We start from the raw sequence: 20,927 nt of genomic DNA, 5'->3' as shown, positions 1-20,927 counted from the left end.
CATATCGGACGCAAATCTGGATCAGCTCCGTTGTACCCCGTTTTTAGAGATTTGGGTACGGAGGAAAAGAGAGAGGGTTTTAAATTATTTCTGTTACCATTGATGTGCTGTGTGTCAGGCTTTTATTGTTAAAGGTAAGAAGAAGAAAAAGGGCTGTAATGTGCACTGCTGGCGTGGAGAAAGTGGGAGCAATAACAAATGTGCTGCCTTGCTTCAGACGACAGATCCTTTGTGTAATAATTGTATTAAGTAAAGGCGTGACTTAAAACACTCGGCTACTGTACTCTAGTCGACAAGCTGTGGATGTGTGTGCCACACTACTGCTCGTAAACATAAATAGAAAATGCAGCTATTCTGGCCCATGCTTACTGTCTGAGAAGCCAGAGTCCCTGGCGAAAAGGGGTTCTGATGGGCCCTGTTCCTGTGCTTCAGGGAAGACCTGGGCCCAGTGGCGCTGGGACTGTACCCTCTGGATGGATACACGGTGGGTCTTTGGGTGGAGCAGGACGAGGAGGAGGGGCTCTAAAACCCGAGCTATGTCATGTCTCTGAAGCACCTGATTCAGCCAAGCCCGACCTACAGCGCTAGTGCACGGATCCCAAAAACTCAGACTGTCGAGCATGATGAAGAGAGATCTGAAGGAAGGAACATACAGGAAAAAGGCAGTGAAATTACAATTGTACAAATTGAAAAGTACTTCAAATCATTTCGCACATTTTTTATGTGGCCAACAAACCTGTCAAATGTGCGATTAAAAGGAGAGGATTTGGTGATGTTCAAGTCTCGTGTCAGATGCCACAGCACGGAGAACTTCACATGGGACTCCAGGCGTATTCTCTGAAAGCAGAAAGGTGCTTCAGCATGGATTTCACAGACATTGGGAATATCGGAATCCACTCTTGTATCTATGGCGGGATATAATGTGTTTAGGAAGGACAGACTGAAGGGAAAGGGAGGGGGTGTGTTGCTTTATGTGAGGAATACCTTTACCTGTAGGGAGATTGCACTCCCAGCTAACATTGAGTTTGATTGTGTTGGTGTGGAAATCACACTTTCTGAGGAAAGGTCCCTCACCATGATTTGCCTGTATCGACAACCCACCGCTAAGGTGGATTTCTATGACCAGGTAAAACTCATGCTGGATTCCTGTGACTCCAACAAAGAGTTAATTATTCTAGGAGACTTTAATATCAACTGGAATGACAAACAAAATAGAAAGAGCTTAAAACGGATCACGGATAAACACAACTTAATACAACTAATGGATCAACCGACTAGAATAACCAAAACCTCCAAGACTTATTATAGACTTATTATTTACAAACAAAGCTGACGGAATAGTTAAAAGCTACAACTTACTGACTGGTCTTTCTGACGTTAATCTTATTCTTTTTTACCAGGAAACTCACAATAAAAGGTTCATGGCCACACCTAAAACCCCTGCCTTCGGTTCTCGCTTCATCCCCAAAAATCTGCAACAATGTTTTATGGATGCAGTGAAAATGATTGATGGGGGACACTCTCCTCTGAAGATATTGGTGAAAACAGTATTCATATCCATAAAGAAAAAGAAAATCTGCTTACAGTTCTGTTTCATATGGGTGTTGAGATATGTATCCATAGATCTCCTAATGTTGCTCTCAAAGTGCACCAGATTGATGCTTTCAACTTCAATATTAAAAAAAAAAAGTCTTCCCAGGGGTGCATGCCCCCGGACCCCCCTAGAGGAGGTGAGGTCCCCCCCCCCCCCACTTAAATCATGTTCACATGGATAGGAAACTAAATACAGTTGCACACATCTTGTGTCAATATCTTTCTGTGTTGGTGGTCATGCCACAACCGTGCACGCGCGAATCATAGTGAGTGTCTGCATTTTGGGGGGGGGGGGGGGGGCGCCAGCTAAAATCTTGCCTAGGGCGGCAAATTGGTCAGGGCCGGCCCTGAGTAAATCAATCTATCAGCACGAGGGAAGTTCCATCATCCTGGAAGGTGGCCACGGTGACACCGATCTTTAAATCTGGGGATAAGGCCACGATGTCCAATTATAGAACAATTGTCTCTAAGATAGCTCAGAAATGGGTGTCAAAACTAATCACCAAACATTTAGACAAAGGTTTCGCTCCACTCCACCCAATGCAGTTTGGTTTCCGTGCTCACCACTCCACTGAGACAGCTAACTGTGTCTTTGTGGAAAAGGTTGAATGTATGTTGGACACGAGCCCATATGTAGGTGCTGTCTTCCTTGATCTCAGGAAGGCATTTGACACCGTTGACCACAAAGTGCTCCTTACAAAGCTGACTTATTTAAATGTTTTCTATACATTGGCTCAAGTCCTACTTATCGAACAGAAAACAGTGTGTTTTGGTTCACGGAGCCAAATCCCCCTACCTTGTCAACCCTGTTGGGGTTCCACAAGGTTCCATTCTTGGACCATTACTGTTTTCTCTGTACATTAATGACTTGCCTAGTGTATGTATGTCCTGAGTTGATGTGCAAATGTATGCCTTTGATGCGGTCATTTTTGTACATGGGAAAAACACTGAAATAATGACATCTTGTCTCTCAAAAGCTTTGGACAAGGTTCAACACTGGCTGAACAACATTTTCTTACAGTTAAATGTAAAAAAAAACCAGTATCCATGATGTTCAGTAAACGACCAGTCAAAATCGAAGGATCCAACGTATTTTTAAACGGAGCAGAAATATAACTAGTCTCCCACTGCAAGTATCTTGGAGTCATACTGGACTCTAACTTGAAGAAACATACCGAGAAAGTATCAAATACTATTAAATTCAACTTGCAAAATGTTAAACAAATCAGACCCTTCTTAACTGTCAATGCTGCAAAGTCATACCTCCACTGTACAGTATGATTCTATCCCACATTGAATACTGTTTTACAAACTGGTCATTTGCTTGTGCCACAAACCTTAAACCAATAGAACAGCTGTACAAGTTATTCATCCACAGAAAACACACTGGAAGCTGCACTAGGTCAGAAACCAGAGGAGACTGTGAAGTCCATCGTAGACGAACCACTTTCGGTCAAAATGTCCTCTCCATTAAAGCCAGCTCATTGTGGAATAGCCTCCAAACTGAGTTACGGGATTGTCCCACTCTCAATAGCTTTAAAGGTCAACTCAAAGAATGGTTGAGAAACAACCAGACGTGCAATCACCGCTAAATGCACTTTAATACAGGGGTATCTCCTCTTGCACTTTATAAGTTGTTGCTGCTATATTGTACTGCCATGTGGTAAATACTTGTGTATGCCCTTGCTCTTCCTGCATGTCATTTATTTATTTTTTGCTATGTTTATAAATGTCATGTTCTTATAGTTGTATGTCAGGGACTACGGATAGAAATGAGCTCAAAGCTAAAATCCGGCATATTTACACTTGAAGCATTATGTGTCTTAAGTTTTCATTAATGTGCATTGTCCCTATTCAAATAAACGATTAAATGAAAATGAAATGACATTGTTTTATGTTTCCCGGGATGTTAAGTGTTTTCTGAACAAACCTTGTCTCTGTGCATGAGCTGTTGGCTGATGACGTCCTCACAGATGCTGGAGGAAGGCACCAGGTTGTGGAGCTGGTAGAAGAGCTCCACGCTGCGTTGATGGTGCTGAGGTGTTTCTTCACTCAGCTGGGCCCATAGGATCAGAGCCACACTCTGAGGGAAAAAAAGATGAAACAGGTTCAAGAACATCAAAGAAGATTAAGACCACCAATAGTGACATTGACAGAGGACCGTACCTTGAAGAAGACTGTTTTATCAGCGATGTATTTTAAGATTCCCTGAGTGAGTGGAGGCCTGATGACCACGGCTACTCGACCCTGGCTGGGGCTCATGGGCTGGGCGGGCTCCGAGCTTCCACCGGATGCCACGCTCTCCGCAGTCACCATGGCTACAGACTGGGTGAGCCCAACGAGGTCCATGAGCAGGGAGATGGCCACGCCCTGCAGGCTGAAGTCCCCGGCCAGGCAGCAGGCATCCATCAGGGTCTGCAGCCAGTCTGGTGGACGCACCTGCTCACTGTCTGTGTGGAAAAAGAGGGGACATCAAGGGTTTAAATGCAATAAATCAAACTATAACAATCTGTTTAAAAGCTCCAATACTTAGAACGGGGTATGCTTGATTTAGGGCTGCCTCTTATACTGTTCAAATCAAGCCCCAAGGAAGTGCACCCGACGTTGAAGCATATTCTCGTAGTGGCCAAATGGTGATACTAAAACCTTTGTGTCTGTCCATGAAGTCATTGTGCCCAAGAATACTTTTTCCCATACAGTAGACTACTCAACTACAAACTCTTCTATAGCCCTTATTTAAATGATTTGGGTCTAAAAGTTGTAAAATGTGCTTAAAGCAAATCCAGATTTATTTTCCCTCCCCATTCATTTGACTGAGCCAAGAGCGGGAAATTGGAGGTGGACTCAGGCAAAACGCTAGTGAGCATGCTCTATGGGTCAAAATACAGGTACTTTTGCTTTTGTCAGGCCATTTTGCCTTCATGGGCCACCGGGCAACTTTCATAGGAATGAACGGTGCCCCGCCTCGAATGCTGTATGCAGTTCTCTTTGTACATCCATGGTTCAAATCGTTCGAATCGATAAACAACGAGCAAATACAGTTTCAAAACAGAAGGTACATATATTAGAAAGAAAGCCATTTTTACAGTTAACAAAACCCAGAAAATCCAACATATTTGTCTTTTACTCACTAATTTCATTGTGTAAGGAAGATGGCAAAAAACCATGGCAATAGTTTATAAGGTTCAAGGTTCAAGGCTTTTATTAGTCATACGTACATAGCTACAGTGTAGTTATGACGATGAAAATCTTAGGTCACAGGCTCCTCCAACAGTGTACAGTAACCTAAACAATGATAAAGGCAACTCTAATTTTGATCAAAGAGGGTGTTTTTTGCCCTTACCAATCTGCTCTTCCTGTGTGGGTGAAGACTTGAGGTTGCCCTCTGCGATGTAGACAGGGAAACTGGAGCATTCTAGAAAGAGCTGGCAGGCAGCAGTGAAGGCAGCGACACACTCCCTCTGGACCAACACTGATTCTGGGCAGGACTCCACATGATCACTGTGCTGGGATACATTTGAAACCACAGGCCCCGACTGCACAACCACGCTTCCCTCAGCCCGGTCCCCCTGACCAGGGGTGATGTACAAGGTGATGAGGCGGGATAGGAACTGCTGGAAGTGCTCCAGGCAGCACTGCATCACTGGTTTGTCCAGAGGTTTGGTTTGAGACGGGCCTGAGGAGCGACGGCCCGTTCTGAGTGCTGGTTGGGGCTGAGGGGTTCCTTCTGGGTCTTCGGGGGTGTCTCCCTGATACTGCACGAAGTCTGTGAAGCCACTCTCTGAGGAGCGACTGCTGGGAGCATGCTCCCCCTCCTCAAACACCTCCCCGGTGCCGTGTTGCTCCAGAGTAGCAGGGAGAGCCTACAGGGGTAGAGGAGAATACATGATGAAGGACGTTCAGCAAAGAGTGATGGAGAAAGACTGTGTATTGATCAGTGCACGAGCAGGAGAGCAGGAAGAGCTCACACCGCTCAGAATAGAAGTTTGAGAAAGGGTTTTGACTTGTCGTAGGATGAAAATCAAAGGTGTTGTTGCAAGTCATTCAAGTGAGCACGCTGGCTATAGCATCCTTGACCATTTGGAGGAATGCTTTAAGGCAATATTGAATTAAAAGGATTTATGCACCCAGCTAATCATTCAATACATTACAATGTATTGAATATCAAATTAGTTGGGTATATAATTCTGTCAAAACCACAAGTTTCACTGCATAATCTAGAAACATAATTAAGAGATACCTTAGTACAGGGGTGCCCACACTTTTTCAGCTTGGGAGCTACTTTTAAAATGACCACGTCAAAATGATCTACCTACATTAAAAATGCTAAACATATAATATATGTATTTATATATAGCCTATACTGAGTATAGCCTACCTTATGTTGGTGTACCTTGCATAACTGCATAAACCACCCGTATGGCACAATACAACTCAGTACATTGTTGGTCATTACGTCAATTGTATACCCTTTCTTTAGTAGAATCAGTGCTTGAATTGGGCCGGTACTCACCGGTACGCAGTACCAGGACTTCTGATTTTTACCCATCTGGTACCGTTACTTCTTACTGAGTAGATGCGTCATGAGGTGCCGCCGCCGCTTTGTCCACCTCGCCCCCGGAGCAGCAGTCTTCGTCGCCCCAAACACCGCCACCCCTCGGCGGCCCGCAAGTGCCAGAGGACCTCGGCAAAACAGAGCCTGCCCAGGTATATTCAAACAAGTTCCCAACCCGCCTGCACAGTGGGGCAAGGCGCTCATTTTGCAGCTCATGGTTTAAAAACAGAGACTGGCTGGAATATTCATGTAAAAAAGATGCCATCTTCTGCTACGCATGTAGACATTTCGGTTCAAATACATCTAACTCAGATGCCTTCACCACAATTGAACCAGAGTACCAAACGCTGTCTCCTGGTACTCATCTGAGTAACTCACTAAAAATGAAATACGATATGAGAGTAAAACAAGAATAGAGTTTAAAAGGGGAGTGATTGGTAAAATATCCATAAAGAAATAGTAAATCTGTTTACAGTTCTGTTTCATATGGATGTTGAGAGATGAATCCATAGATCTCTTCATTTTGCTCTCAAAGTGCACCAGATTGATGCTTTTAACTTCAATATTACTTCTTGTGTTAGATCCACTCCCCACTTGTAAAAATAGCACTTTACCCCTGCACCCCCTCTAATCTCAGATGCACCCCGAGTCATTTTGTTTAAGTACAGTGAGCCTTTCTAAAATATACAGTAAAGAGACAAACCCACCAGCATCATAGGATATACTATGACTTTGGGCTGTATAAATAAATTCACTTGAAACAGTTGCTGATTTAGAGTACTGGCACCTTTTTTATTCCAATTCAAGCACTGAGTAGAATTGTATAAATTGGAAGGCCAACTAGCTAATCAGCTCGCCGGTGATTTGCAGCTGCGTGGTTGACCGCGTGTTAGAAAAGATGAGATCTCAGACTGGCTTACCTGTACGTCAATCAAGTGGCAAATGCCATTGTAAGGATGGATGATAGGATAACTTTTTTTCATTTTTTTTTTTTTCAATGCCATGCGATCTACCCCCACTACCTTTGCGATCGACGTATTGGGCACCCCTGCCTTAGTAGAAGACTTAATTCATACCTCATATCCGTAATTTATTCAGTGAAAATGTGCAATATATTGAGTTTATGGTTCACTAAATAATTAGGAGTTTGAATAGTGGAGGTCTAACCTCCTCACTGTGCTGTTGAGTGATCTGTACGCTGGTCATTATACATTGAGGCTGTACTACACACAGCTGTTGGGGTTGACCTGAGGGACGTGTGTCGCCAGGCATCATGCTGCAGACACAGAGACGGACGCTCTTACAGTTGTTGCAACAGTCAGCCTTTGGGAGCCTGAGGGCTTCCTGATTGAGGCAGCATGCTCATCCTGAAGCCTGGACTCAGATGGCACATTAGACAGCATGTTCTCTATATGTCCCTGAGGGTAGCGGGGGTTGGGGTTGGTTACTATGAGGCATTCAGTGGATGTATGTGTAATGTTTCCACTCTGATGGATAGGGCTGACCCAGGAGGCACGGCAGGCTAGTCTACTCTTCTTCCACAGAGAGAGAAGGCTCAGCTGTTGGGGAACCATCTTCTGTCTTTCTACTTGTCCTCTCTTCTGCCTCTCCCGGGCCTACCTCAATCTATCCCCTCTCTCCCTCTCCGGGCATGGGACTGTTTGACTGAACTTTTGATAATGCATCACTGAGCTCTCAAACAACCAGGCTGCCGGACAGGGACCAGGAGCAACAGGACGGCCAAGCGAAGCATTTGCTCTGAACAAGTCTTCAAATGCCTTCTGTCGAGGGAGTGTGGGGCGGCAGGGCCAGGCATGGGACCACCCAGCCAGCCGCAGCACAGGGCAGGAGGATGGCAGGCATGGGCCCTGCTCAGGGACACCATCAGAGCCTAGACTGAGGGATCTTTGGGCAGTAACTTGTAAAGGGAAGTGGGTTAAGTGGGTCAAACTTGGACTTGCTCTGACTGGGGCAGCAAAAGAGCCTATGCCTCCAACAAAATATTTATAAAGATCAGAGACCCTGCCAGCTGGGTTTTTCAAACTCAGAGATTGGCATTGCCCTGGCATCACCTTTGTTTTGATGGTTGGAACAATACATTTCTAACTCAAGTAAACGCATTGCTGAGCCTATTGTGTTAAAAGTAGCAGAACAAATGTGAAATGTAACCATTTCTACCTCCACAGCACTCTTTCAAATGGCTTCATTTCACAAGCATAGTCATGTTAGAATGAATATAGTAGAGTTGGAAAGTAACTAAGTATATATATACACAAGTACTGCACTTAAGTTCAATTCTGAGCTACTTGTACTTTACTCGGTTATTTACTTTTTATGTTACTCTATACTTTTACTCCTACTGAAGTTTGTAGGCAAAAGTTGTAGTTTTTACTCTACTTAATGCAATAGTTTCATTTATTAGTTACTTTGCAGCTTCATGTTAATATAAGAAGTATAAATCACCCAATGACTTATGATGTATTATTTTGGATTGAAATACCTGGCCGTATAGATGTAATTCAAGTTAGCTCCACCTTTACTAATTTAGAAATATGAAATGATATACACATTAATGGATATAATTCAGTAATATTATATATATTACTTTTACTTTAAGTATATTTTGATGGAAATACTTTTGTACTTTTAAGTAAAAGTTTTGAGTTCTTCCTTCATCTCTGGTAATAAGAGCATTGCCTTTTGACCATAAACATGTCTTTAACAAATCAGGACATGTCCTGACATGGACCTAAATAAACAAAATAAATACTAATAATAAATGTGTGTTAATGAAATAACTAAAGATGTCCATTTGAATCCCATGTTACTTTATACAGTTTCCTCACCCGTTTGTCCTCCTTGTCCCTGCTCTTCTCCTTTGAGTCAGAGCGATTGCCGTTGGAGTTGGAGCGGCCCTGTGCCTGGGGGCCCGATGGCAGGGCCAGGGGGGACACCAGGGGGGGCTGCACCTTGCTGAGGATCTTTGAGCAGAGGCGAAGGCAGTGGGTGAGCTCCCCGAGGCCGAGAGCCTGCAGGTGACAGGTCAGCGCCGCCACCATGCGCAGCAGCAGCTGAGGAAGGTGCTCCGTCTGGATCTCGATGTAGGTCTCCTGGAGACGTTGGAAAAACACGAGCCAAGTGAGACTTTGAGGTGACGGGAGGAGCCATCACTGCAATCTGGAAGGTGGTGAACCTGATATCATGGTATTATCACTTTCATTTAACAAAGTTTCAAACATCGGTTTTACCTTTGGTTTTCAGAGGAAATATGAACAACAATTAACAGGTCAGTAGTTAAATCTTAAGATACTGAAATATGAGAACAAAATACTATCTGTTACTCTCGGTTTGAGTCTCAAAGTATAAATATCTAAAAAGCCTAAGGTAGTTAAGGTGCAACATAGCGGCTGTTATACGATATTTATCCAAAAGGCATCTCTCATCTTCTTTTCTATTTTTAAACCTTAAAATGGATAATCATATATAAATATTTTTTGAACGTTAACTGATTACTGTTTTCTACATTTAACCCACATTACACAGTTGTTACCCTTATTGTACACATGAATACACCCCTATTACGCCCATTTAAGACTGTTATGTGACCTATATTACACCCATGTTACCTTGTAATAACACGTTAAACCCATTTTAGACATTGGCCATCTGAAAAGTATTTAAAGTATTTAATTATGCCTTTATCATTGGAGATATTGGACTTACTTACATTATATTGGCCTCAATGGTCAGTCCCTACTTTTACCCTTAGAGCGTGGTGATCTTTCTTTCATAAGTTAGTTTTTTCTTTTTGTAAATGTTGAAACATTTTGACTCAACAAGCAAATGACATTGTTATGAAGAAAAGAGCAAAACAATAACAACCACATTATAAAATGAGCATTACACCATGAAGTAAATTAGAACAGTCATATTTCTTACAAATATGTGAGCATTGCAATAGCATATAACGGCATGCATGCTTGAACATAAAGTACACACACACTGGGCGGAGATTTCATTTTCACAAAATCCACACCAAACAGCCGGGGGGGTTTTGTCCCCAGATGTAATGACCGTTAGAATCCCACTTCTTCCTCTGGATCATTTTAAAACATTAAAGCATGACGTTGTGAAATGATCGCTCGAAGCCGGTGCCGGGTCAGAGAAGGCCTGAGAGGGATGTCGGCAGGATGTTGCAGAAATGTTATCGTAGCCTCAGTGAAGCAGGGTGAGGTGAAAAAGCAGGAAAGAGCAGTACTTTACCTGGCAGATTACCCTCATGCTTCTAGTAGGCTTCAAGGAGAAAGAGCAGATAGTTTGAACAGACAGGAGCAAGCAGAGCACAGGCCACACAACACACACATTTCCCTTCACTCACAAACTCACAGAACTCTCTTTTTCTCTCGCTCTGTCAAAAACACACGCATCGAGCATTTAAACAGGGTAATAATAAAAGAGTGGTCGATTTCCAACCTATTCAGATTGGAAATACTTTAGAGACGAGCTTATTTCTATGAGGATGCAAACAATATGTTGGCAGGGAACACAGGTATCTTTGTACATGTGTAGAGATTTCACACATAAACACAGAAACATAGAAGAGAGGAGGAAGGACACACACACACACACCCCCCTATGCGGGGGGTGTTAACATCCCATGACGGGACTCAATACATCTGACAACATGGAGGCATAATTGCAGATGGTTATGATAAGAGTGAATAGGGAACATAATGGATTTTACAAAGGAGGTGTGTGAATGTGAAGCCCGAGCAGGGGCAGGAGGAGACGGGGGAAGAGAAAGAATGCGAGAGATACAACAAAATGAGGAATACAAAAATGTATTCTACAAAAGGAAAAGATCAAAAACAAGGGAGAAAGAGCGAATAATGCAAACAATATGAGGAGAAATGAGCTGAAACAGCAACAGCATGAATGTCGGAAGGTAAAGAGAAGGAGTAAGAAATAGGGATAACCGTTTAATACTAAAAGAAAGTCATAGTGGAGTAATGCAAGAAAGGGTAAGGTAAGAGAACATGGACAATAGAGATAAAAAGAAGACGGAAGGAGAGAAAGACAACAAAAGACAAAGAGAGGAATAGACAGAAGTGAAGGAAGACAGAAGGAAAGAAAGGAAGGGATAACAAAAGAAAGATGGAAAGAAAGGAAGGTATAAAGAAGGATAGATCGAGAGAAAAAGAAAGAGAGAAGTAGACTAACGGCCCGTCCACACGGCGGCGTGCGTTGAAGCTTCAACGCTTCTGCCCATTCACTTTGAATGGGGTGACGTCACGCTTTGCCGAACTGCATTGTGGTTCCGTCGCTACGCGTTGCTCGCTTCAAAAGTTGAGCAATGTTCAACTTTTGAAGCTTCGACGGAAGCGTCAGCCAATCAAATCATATGCCAGTACAAGCTCTCGCCAATCCCCGGGCGGGAGATTCATGTGATTGGTTGTTGGTCGAGCTTCAGACACGCCCGCCGGCAAGCTTCAACGCACGCCGCCGTGTGGACGCTGCGTAAGGAAGAAAGATAGAAAGAAAGGAATAAAGAAGGATAGAAAGAAGAGTCTCACCAAGGAAACAATGTCCAACAGGAAATCGACCAGCTGACAGAACTCCACCAATGAGAGCTCTGCAGGATAAAAGCTCCCAGCATGCCGTGGTGCATGTGTGCTGCTGTTCAATGTCCTCCTGCAACAGTTACCACAAGAGACATTATTTGGAGTTACAGTAGGCAGTTAGCAGTTCACTTCAGACAACTTGACTTTGAGTTCTGGTGTGGGTGTGGTGGCAGTGGGAAAGGCATCTTGGCACACTTTATCCAATAGTAGTTGTGTGTATAAAGTAAGAACTTGACACAAACAAACCTGCAGCCCTCCTCAAACCATCGAGCGATGTAGTCCCACATGTAGTACGGCTCAAAGGAGTTGAACAGGAGATTGGCTGTTTTGATCACTTCTGCCGTCTTCTTGTTCTCCCGTAGTTTACTAAGAAACAGGATGAATGAGCATCAATGTTGCGCAATTAGCATGCTTTCATTTACAACATCTGTACACTCCTGTACCTGCAGTTTTAGGATATAAGGGTCCACTGTCATATGACAGATCGGAAATAAACTATTTTATTAAACATGTGAAGATGGTACCTGTGTAATTGTGTTGTAACTCATTATTTGTTATGTCATTTATTTATTTTTTTCTGTAACATCCATTTATTTTTACTAGACTATTTTCTTTGTGTTACAATGTTCTAATGTAATTGTAATTATGAAATGTTAATTGCTTTACCAAATCCAATTCTACCCATGTTATTCTCAGATGATTCTACAGCCTAACTTTTAGCATGGGGTCCATTTAACTTTTGCGTAAGAGACACAGACCTGCTGAGGTGTGTTTGGTCTTTACTGAATGAACTCTGGCTCTGGAGGTCCAGCTCTGTCCGGCACTGTGTGTGCAGAGTCCGAAACACCTCGATCAGAACATCCTCTAGGATTGCTGGACCTGGAGACATGAGAGATGATGTACAGAATGGTTACATAACCTTATGTGAGGCTGCTTGTGGTACATGCATCATTATATACTAGGGATGTAACGATACCAAAAACTCACGGTACGATAATATTGCGATAAAAAGTCCACGGTACGATATTTATCGCGATATTGAAAAATTAAGAAAAAAAATGTGAATAGTCTTCTTTTTTTACTTGCATTTTTTTTTCTTTATTAAATAATAAATCTGAGCATTTTAGTAGGATAGTAGTATTTTAAAGTGTCAACAATATAATAATCAGACCCTGCAATAGAATAAATCAAGTTTCACTTTAGTTTTTCAAGTAACTCAACTCTAACTCACTCACTCAGCATCATCAAGGTTATCTTTTAGGAATATGAGCATGTCCACATTTCCAGGTAGAAGCTGGGATGTTTGGGCGTTTACAATATCCCCTGCTGTGGAAACAACTCTCTTGCTTGGTACTCATGTTGCTGGGACAGAGAGATATGCTTTTATCTTAATGGGACCATTTGGCTGAATAAAAGGTTTTATATAAAAAATAAATAAATAAATATTTTTCAAAAATTCCAAAAAATGGCGGTATATTTAGTCAGTCTCACGACGGTATTGAGACATTTATTTACCGCAATATCGCGATATTCAATATATCGTTACATCCCTATTACATACGCATTAACACTAACTAGACTGTTGGTGTCTACACATTGAGAGACTGGTTACCAAGTTCCGGTTTGTCCAGCAGACTGATGAGGATGCGAAATGGCTTGAGGTCGTGCATGAGGACGCTCTCTTCCTCCCCGCCTCGGGCCTTGCCCTGCAAGATCCCAACCATCGCCTGAAAACACACAAAGGCACATACACACACTTTTATTTCAGTAAAATATAAAAACACATCTGAAGCCTTTTTTGACGCAGCAGAGGGGACATGTTTTTTTTAAATCTTTTTTTTCTTTTAAACAAGCCAATTCCATATTTGCATTGAACCCCCTTTTATTTTTGTGTGTGTTTCACGCTTCGTCTGCCCCATAATGGTGTGAAGCCAGGAACAACCTTCTCCCAATGGAGGGTGCTCCAAAAACTACCTCAGAGCAGATGGCAAGAGAGCATAAATATAAAACAAAAACAAAAAATCACTTTCAATAACAAAAGTTCCCCTCATGGTCGCTCTGTTTGACGCCTGTTCCAACCCCTGGAGTACCAGAGCTCATTACATGCCAAGAGGATGTGGGTTGTGGGATGAAAAGTATTAAAGGGGCCCTATTCTGCAATTGAGTGCCTCTATGACATGTTTACATGCTCATACTGCCTGTGCTGCAGCACCTCTTTTCACCCTCTGTCTGAAACCAGATCCCAGTCTGCTCTGATTAGTTGACCGCTTAGAGATGTCCCACCCCTTAGCCTATCACGTTCAATGTGTTGGAGTGCTAGCCAAGCGAAAAGCGAGTGCTACATACAGTCGTCATGTCACTATGTTACGGAAGTGATAAAAGGAGTCCAAGTGCGGTATTTAAGGCAGGAGTGTGTGGGAGAGAAACTCCCTCTGGAGGGAACTTTTAGATTTTAGCCTTTGCAGACCATTGACGTGCACAAAAACCTACTGTATATAACATACTACAGGGAAAACCCCAAACAGCTTAATTGGGCCTCTTTAAGAGAACACTTGTGTGAAAGGGAACCAGATCAGCAAAATTCAAGACAAAACATAAACTTATTTGGAAGCTACTTTTAAACATAAGACATCATATTCCATGTTGTCTTTGCAAATGGCTTAGGACCTCACCTGGACCAGCATGTCTTTAGAGAAGGAGTTGAAGTATTGGCTGGCGTGCTCCTCTGGGTTGCTCTGCCGAGTGCTGCGGGGGCCTGTTCTCACACCGTTGTTTTCAAAGCCTTCAATAAACAAAGACATGACTGTTATAATGGCACAAACCTTTAGACGTACAGTACAAATCAAACATCAAACAAACGGTTGTCAGGGTGTAATAAAGTCCATATACTGGATTGCCATATTGGGCTTGTCAATCTAACATAATATTGTATCTCTATTGGGGGGAAAACCCTCTGACGGGCCAGAATGTATCTTTCGTTTGACAAATCTAAATCATTGCGTGAAGAAGTGGTTTGTGGACTACCGCTTTGGAGCCAATAGTTTTTGGCCTTTGCCGTCTTGGGTTCTTGGAGCCAGAAGGGACTTTTATTGAGGAGACGGTTAAGCTTTGGAGGGATATTCTTTGCTACTTCTCTACAAGGTCTGATACATGGAACCATAGTTTACAAAATAACCATCGTGCTGAAATGGAGAAGATTAAAAACTAGCAATTCAGACCATAAACTCATGAGGAAAATGTTAAGTGAGGTGAGAGACTTCTATACAATCAGATGTATTCTTCTTACAGTCAGTGGATACTTCCCTTCTGGTCATTTGAAATAATGCAGCTTTAAGTCACATTCACTTCTTTTTAGACTTGGAGGCTACGTTGACTTTTTTTAGAGAGTCTAAGGTTGCTATCATTGAAAGTTGCTGTTAAAAATAACATAAGCTTGATGCGTTCAGCTTCCATCCTTAGGCATGCAGACACTTACCAGCAAGTTCATCCGCAGCGAGTTGCAAACAAGAGAAAATAAAGTGAGACTACAGCAGATATGAGCCTAACGTGTGTTTCACAAAAGAAAAATACAACTGGAACACAGCATTCTAAACATAGTGCCGGAGCAAATCACAAAACAGAGCAATGGCTGTGTAAAGGTTTGTACACCAGGGTTCCCACAGCTGTCCAAGTAAGGCCCGGGGGCCAAATCAGGCCCTTGGTGGATTTAATTTCGGGAGGCAGAGGTTGGGCTCAGACAGAGCAGTCAGGATAACTGGAGCCTGCATCTTGTGTATGTGGTGGTATGAGAGAATGTGGAAATCAGAAAAGTAAAATACTCACCTTGCAATCCGTGTTCCTCATTTCACAATAATGACGTTTTCTTTAGTCTGGTGGAAATATGCTCCGCCTTCTCTGGGTGGTCAACGGTTTACTTTGGTTTTTGAGATATTTAAAGAGGACTTGTTTTTACTCCTCCTGTTTCTTTTGCCTTTGTTTACGGCTGTGTGTAAAGGCATACAGGTGAGTGTATTCTTATTTATAAACCTCAAACAGAAGAAGATTATTTTGTAGCTTTCCACCAATATCTTTGCCAGATATTTTTCTGTTTGCTGTGTTTTATTGATGGGTTTGTTATATGAATTTACATTTAAAACTACTGGATGATATATAATTTTACTTGTTTCTTTATTTATTATTATTTCTTTGGTTAGTTTGTTGGCGTTACAATTTAGTTACACATCCCCAAGTTGTGTGTGAAGATGTAAGTTATGATATACTGTGTGAAAAATGTGTCCTCGCCGCCTGATCTGACACACATTAAGAATCCTTACCGAGCTTCTGCTGTTATGCCGCTGACGGGCGAACCGCTTTGTCCGTGCATTGCGCTGTGACTCACATGCGCCATGTCAAATGTTCATTATATTTCAAAGGCTCATTATTACAGTTTTATATTATCTTTTATATGTCGCACAACGTACCAGTATGCTATTAATTATAAGTTTCTTTCTCAGCCCTGGATATGAAAACACAGTGTGAACAAATGATTGGCCGATCCTGATTTGTGTCATGTGCATCGGTACCCCTCTAGTAGGGTTAACTGTATTGTTTGTGCTATTAATAATTGTTCCATGGTTTGCTTTATTGTTACAGACCACACCCTAAACAAATCAACATCACTGACAAAGTCTGATTCCCTGTTCTTACATCGGGACACATATGCATCTTGTGCGCTAACAACCTGACCCCCCCCATCTCCTTTATACGAGTACTTCCCCAAACTGCTGCTGATTTCACATTATAAAAAGGACTTCATAAGGAAGTACAACTGACCCACTGTCTGTTTTGTAATTCACAGATGTTTTTTCAATCTGACAAGGAACTCATCTGTCTTGTCTGCAAGGACATCTTTAAACAGCCTGTTGTGTTGTCATATAGCCACAGCTTCTGTAAAGACTGTCTGCAGACATGGTGGGGGGGGCAACTCATTTGCATGGGTCCGCGCTGTAATAAAATATCCCCGACATGTGATCCACCAAGTAACCTGGCATTACAGAATCTGTGTGAGGCCTTCAGATTGCAGAAAATAACCTCAGAAGCTCTCTGCAGTCTGCACTCTGAGAAACTGAAACTCTTCTGTCAGCAGCATCAGGAACCAGTGTGTGTCATCTGCAGAGATTCAAAAACACACAGCAACCACAGATTCACACCCGTCAATGAAGCAGCCGAAGACCGAAAAAAGGAGCTCCAGAAATCCCTGAAGCCCTTACAGGAGAAACTGAAGCTCTTTGAACAAATTCAAGGAAACTTTGGGCAAACAGCAGAACACATTAATGTCCAGGAGCAACAAACAGAGGGGCGCGAATTAAGGAGCAGTTTAAGAAGCTTCACAAGTTTCTACTAGAGGAGGAAAAGGCTAGGCTGGGTGCTCCGAAGATTGAAAAGGTACAGAAGATGTCAATGATGGACGGGAAGATTTCGGCCCTAAGCAGAGACATAGAAGCTCTTACAGAAACAATCAAAGCCACAGAGGAAGAGCTGAGAGCTGGAGACGTCTTATTCCTGCTGAACCACCAGGAAACAGTGAAGAGAGTGCAGCAGCGCCTCCAGCTGGAGGATCCACAGCTGCACCTAGGGGCTCTGTTACAGCCCAGCGTGCGTTGTCGCTTGCCGGCGGGGGGGGGGCTGAAACTCGACCAACAACCAATCACATGAATCTCCCGCCCCAGACACACAAGCATGCGGTTTGATTGGCTAGAGCTTGTACTGGCATATGATTCGATTGGCTGACGCTTCTGTCGAGGCGTCAAAAGTAGAACATTGCTCTACTTTTGCAGCGAGCACCGTGAGAGAAGCTACGCTTTGCTCCCACAATGCAGTTCGGCGAATCCTGCCATCCTGCATGTCAATGGAGTTTTAGGGGGGAAAAAAATAATATTTGATTCTATCTTCAGGTTATTTTAATTGATTAATTTGATTATCCAATACTGAATATTTGCTGCTGATTTCGGTGTTTAAAATGTGATAATGTGATTTTTAAAGCATTTCTCTTAATTCTGCACAAATATATGAAGAACAGGAACCCTGGTATACCTGACTAAGTAGTGTGTGTGTGTGTGTGTGTGTGTGTGTGTGTGTGTGTGTGTGTGTGTGCGTGTGCGTGTGCGTGTGCGTGTATTTCGTACCCAACAGCCAGGCGTAAAGTCTGCGGTTGAGGGACATGTCTCTTCTTAAAACCACATGCAAAGCTGCAGACAGGATCCGGATCATGTCAGGGCGAGTCGCCTGAATACAATAGAGCAGAACATTTGTGACTGTCAGATGTCACAAAGAATTCATCATTATCACACATTTGCAAATGGACAGCGATAAAGAAACAAACATCTGAAGATAAAAATGCCAATATCAGTACTAATACTAGAGAATACAATTCCTGAAGAAATTGCTAGTGGGAATGCTTTATGCTGAAAACTGACGCTAAACTGCTATGATGAAATGTAATGTGTAAGAACGAAGAAAGTGAATAATTTAGATTGAAATGATACATGAACACTGGGGGCTTGAATGTGTGATGAGAGAAGAAAAGAAAATAAAAAGGCTTGGAAAAGCAGCAGAATATTTGAACTGCAAACTTTTGAACTAACTTGATGGCGAAAGATCTGTCGCCATGCCAACGGCATTTGATGACATCCCATCTGAAGATAAATAATTGACGAAGAGCTGTTGAGGGCTGGACGGTTAATCATTATCTGAAGTGTGGTGCTGTTTTGACCCTTTTCATAGGCGTTACGACAACATCGTGTTTTATGGCGAGGGATGCGTTTCCATGGAAACGGCATATGATGACACCCCATAATTGACGTAGAGCTGTTGAGGGCAGGACCATTAACCATTATCTGAAGTCTGCTGCTCTGAGCATGTCAGTTGGAGTTATGACATCATTGTGTTCCATGACACAGGTGTTTATATTTGAGCTAACGATGTGTCCAGAGATCAAAGGTTTCCATGGTGATCCAAGCTTCTCCATTATGTAGGAATTATATAAATAATTCAAATAAATGTGGCAAAGGCTTACATTTGTTGAACACATTTGTAACAGGTTTGTTGATTGACCAAAAAATATGAACAGTTGGAAGATGGAAAATGGGATTATTATTAGGATTATTTGTAGGTCATTGAAAAGTAGAATCATTTAGAAAGATGTGAACATTGAAGTTTCTATTTTAGAAAAGCTGACACTCTAGTGCATCGATGGTTTTATTAAGTTGAGTGTGTGTCATTAAGTTGATCAAATGTTAGGGATAAATACCGTGACATATTTACTACAAGAGCTTGAATCAAACAAGCAACCTTGTATTTGAAATATTAACTCACATAGCAACAGTCGCACCTGGTATATAAGTGGTGGGGGGGAAAGTCAAACTTTTATTTTGAAGGCCCGATTTTCTAACGCTGTGCATGCAGTAGGCGTTGGACTGAAAGTGCCGGAGACCATAAACGGTTTTGAAAACTTCTGTCACGTAGTGATCATCTTCTCAATAAAACATCTTTGCTGATGTTTTTTCGAGTCTTCTGGCCAATCAGAATCAAGCCGGAAGTCCCCACGGAGAATAACTTTGCGGTAGAACTATTCTTTGTACATCCATCGGTTCAACTTCAGATAGAAATGAACACATAATGAAATATGACCCCCGGTTTGATGAGTGACAGGATGATTGACAGGTCCCTTACCCACAATTTAAACTATTTCACACAGACTATCTCCTCTTTGCTCTTCTCTCTGTGTGGAGCAGCAAGTTTAGCTGTCAGAACAAAGTGAAAAACAAACAATGGCATAAAATATTATTAATATGTCGTAATACATCTATTTATTTTCTTCTCAGAGTGTACCAGAATGCGTAGTTTATATGTTAGTATTTAAAAAAATCTCATGGGGGAGAATCCCCCAGACCCACCCTTCTGGGGTTAGGTTTTCAGCACGTGTGCCTTTTTATGTTATACAGTTTATGTTATTCCATCATCTCATTAAACCTTATTTAAAAGCATTCTTTTGTTCTGTGAAGGGATATAAGGGATATACAGTGTGCACTGTACTTCACTTTAATTAATATTGTATGCTGCAAAGCGTATTTATTACTGCAGGATTTTTTGTTGAATAGATTTGAGTGGTTCAAAATTTCGGGTCGCGATCTATTGACTAAGGAAAAAGTGGGTCCCGAGGCCTGACCAGTTGAGAACCACTGCTTTAAAGGGTTCATGAATAGAGGGGACTTTAATGTGAAATAAGAACAAGAAAATAAAAGTCTAAATGCATGAAAAATTATGGCAGGTTTAAAAGAAAATATGAAGGCAAAATTAAAATTAAATCTGTCCTCCACTCTAGCTGTGACACATCACGCACTCTAAAATCTGAAGAAGGCCTCTTTACCAAGGTCTGAACAATGTTTAATATCTCTAAAAGTAAGAATCAGATTTAAAAGTTGTGTTACATGAATAATGTCAGAAAGACGTGTAACATTTTAAAGTTGGAATGAGGTTTCTGAGTGAAAGTATGAAGGAGCAGTTAGCAGTTGAAGAAGGAGCAGTTAGCAGTTGAAGTTGCATGAAGATTGTTGAAGTCTGAAGAGTTTCTCCATTGACTTCCATGTTAAAAATGTTATGTATTATGGGATGTATCTCTGGAATTAAGAAAGTTATGAATGATAAAAGTAATAGCCATCGATTCCCGACCGAGCTGAACGTTTTGATGTTTGAACGGAGTTTCTGCGATGTGGAATGTGGGAGAAGAAGAGGCGCAAAATAACCCGGCAGAATAATAAAGAATTTCCTGCGTAGCATAACAGATAGTGGGAATGCTGTGTCAGCATTCCCACTCAATAAGCTTTATTATGAACATCCTGATAAATAAAACCTAGAGTCGAGACCAGATTGTACCTGTAGTACAGACGCACAGATCTTTACCATCCCGGTGTTAACACACAGAGCTCAGCCTCACAGCTTCCTCACCTGGCTCATGTGGAAGGGGAAGCAGAAGAGGATGAGGTCCAGGGTGCTCCTCTGCACCAACACACTGGAGTCCTGGACTGAGGTACTGACCGCCTCCACCTGGTGAGAACACAACATTATTCAACCTGCTTCTTTCAATACATTTAACAATAGGAGCATTATATATAAAATTG

General features: G+C 42.1%; 1 protein-coding gene across 1 annotated transcript in view; it reads right to left on the bottom strand.

The window, feature by feature from the left end:
* The window catches only part of dop1a (DOP1 leucine zipper like protein A), a 46,389-nt gene that overhangs the window by 13,804 nt on the left and 11,658 nt on the right, over nt 1-20,927 (bottom strand). The window contains 14 exon segments of the mRNA XM_071206050.1: nt 370-635; nt 737-837; nt 3,524-3,676; nt 3,760-4,043; nt 4,937-5,456; nt 8,995-9,258; nt 10,412-10,441; nt 11,722-11,839; nt 12,016-12,135; nt 12,528-12,648; nt 13,382-13,496; nt 14,442-14,551; nt 17,934-18,033; nt 20,755-20,853. Coding sequence (XP_071062151.1) covers nt 370-635; nt 737-837; nt 3,524-3,676; nt 3,760-4,043; nt 4,937-5,456; nt 8,995-9,258; nt 10,412-10,441; nt 11,722-11,839; nt 12,016-12,135; nt 12,528-12,648; nt 13,382-13,496; nt 14,442-14,551; nt 17,934-18,033; nt 20,755-20,853 — 2,401 coding nt within the window.

This window comes from Pseudochaenichthys georgianus, chromosome 16 (genome assembly GCF_902827115.2).
Source record: "Pseudochaenichthys georgianus chromosome 16, fPseGeo1.2, whole genome shotgun sequence".
NCBI classification, from domain to species: Eukaryota; Metazoa; Chordata; class Actinopteri; order Perciformes; family Channichthyidae; genus Pseudochaenichthys; species Pseudochaenichthys georgianus.
The sequence above is the reverse complement of the archived record's forward strand: the minus strand, read 5'-3'. Positions and strand labels throughout refer to the sequence as shown.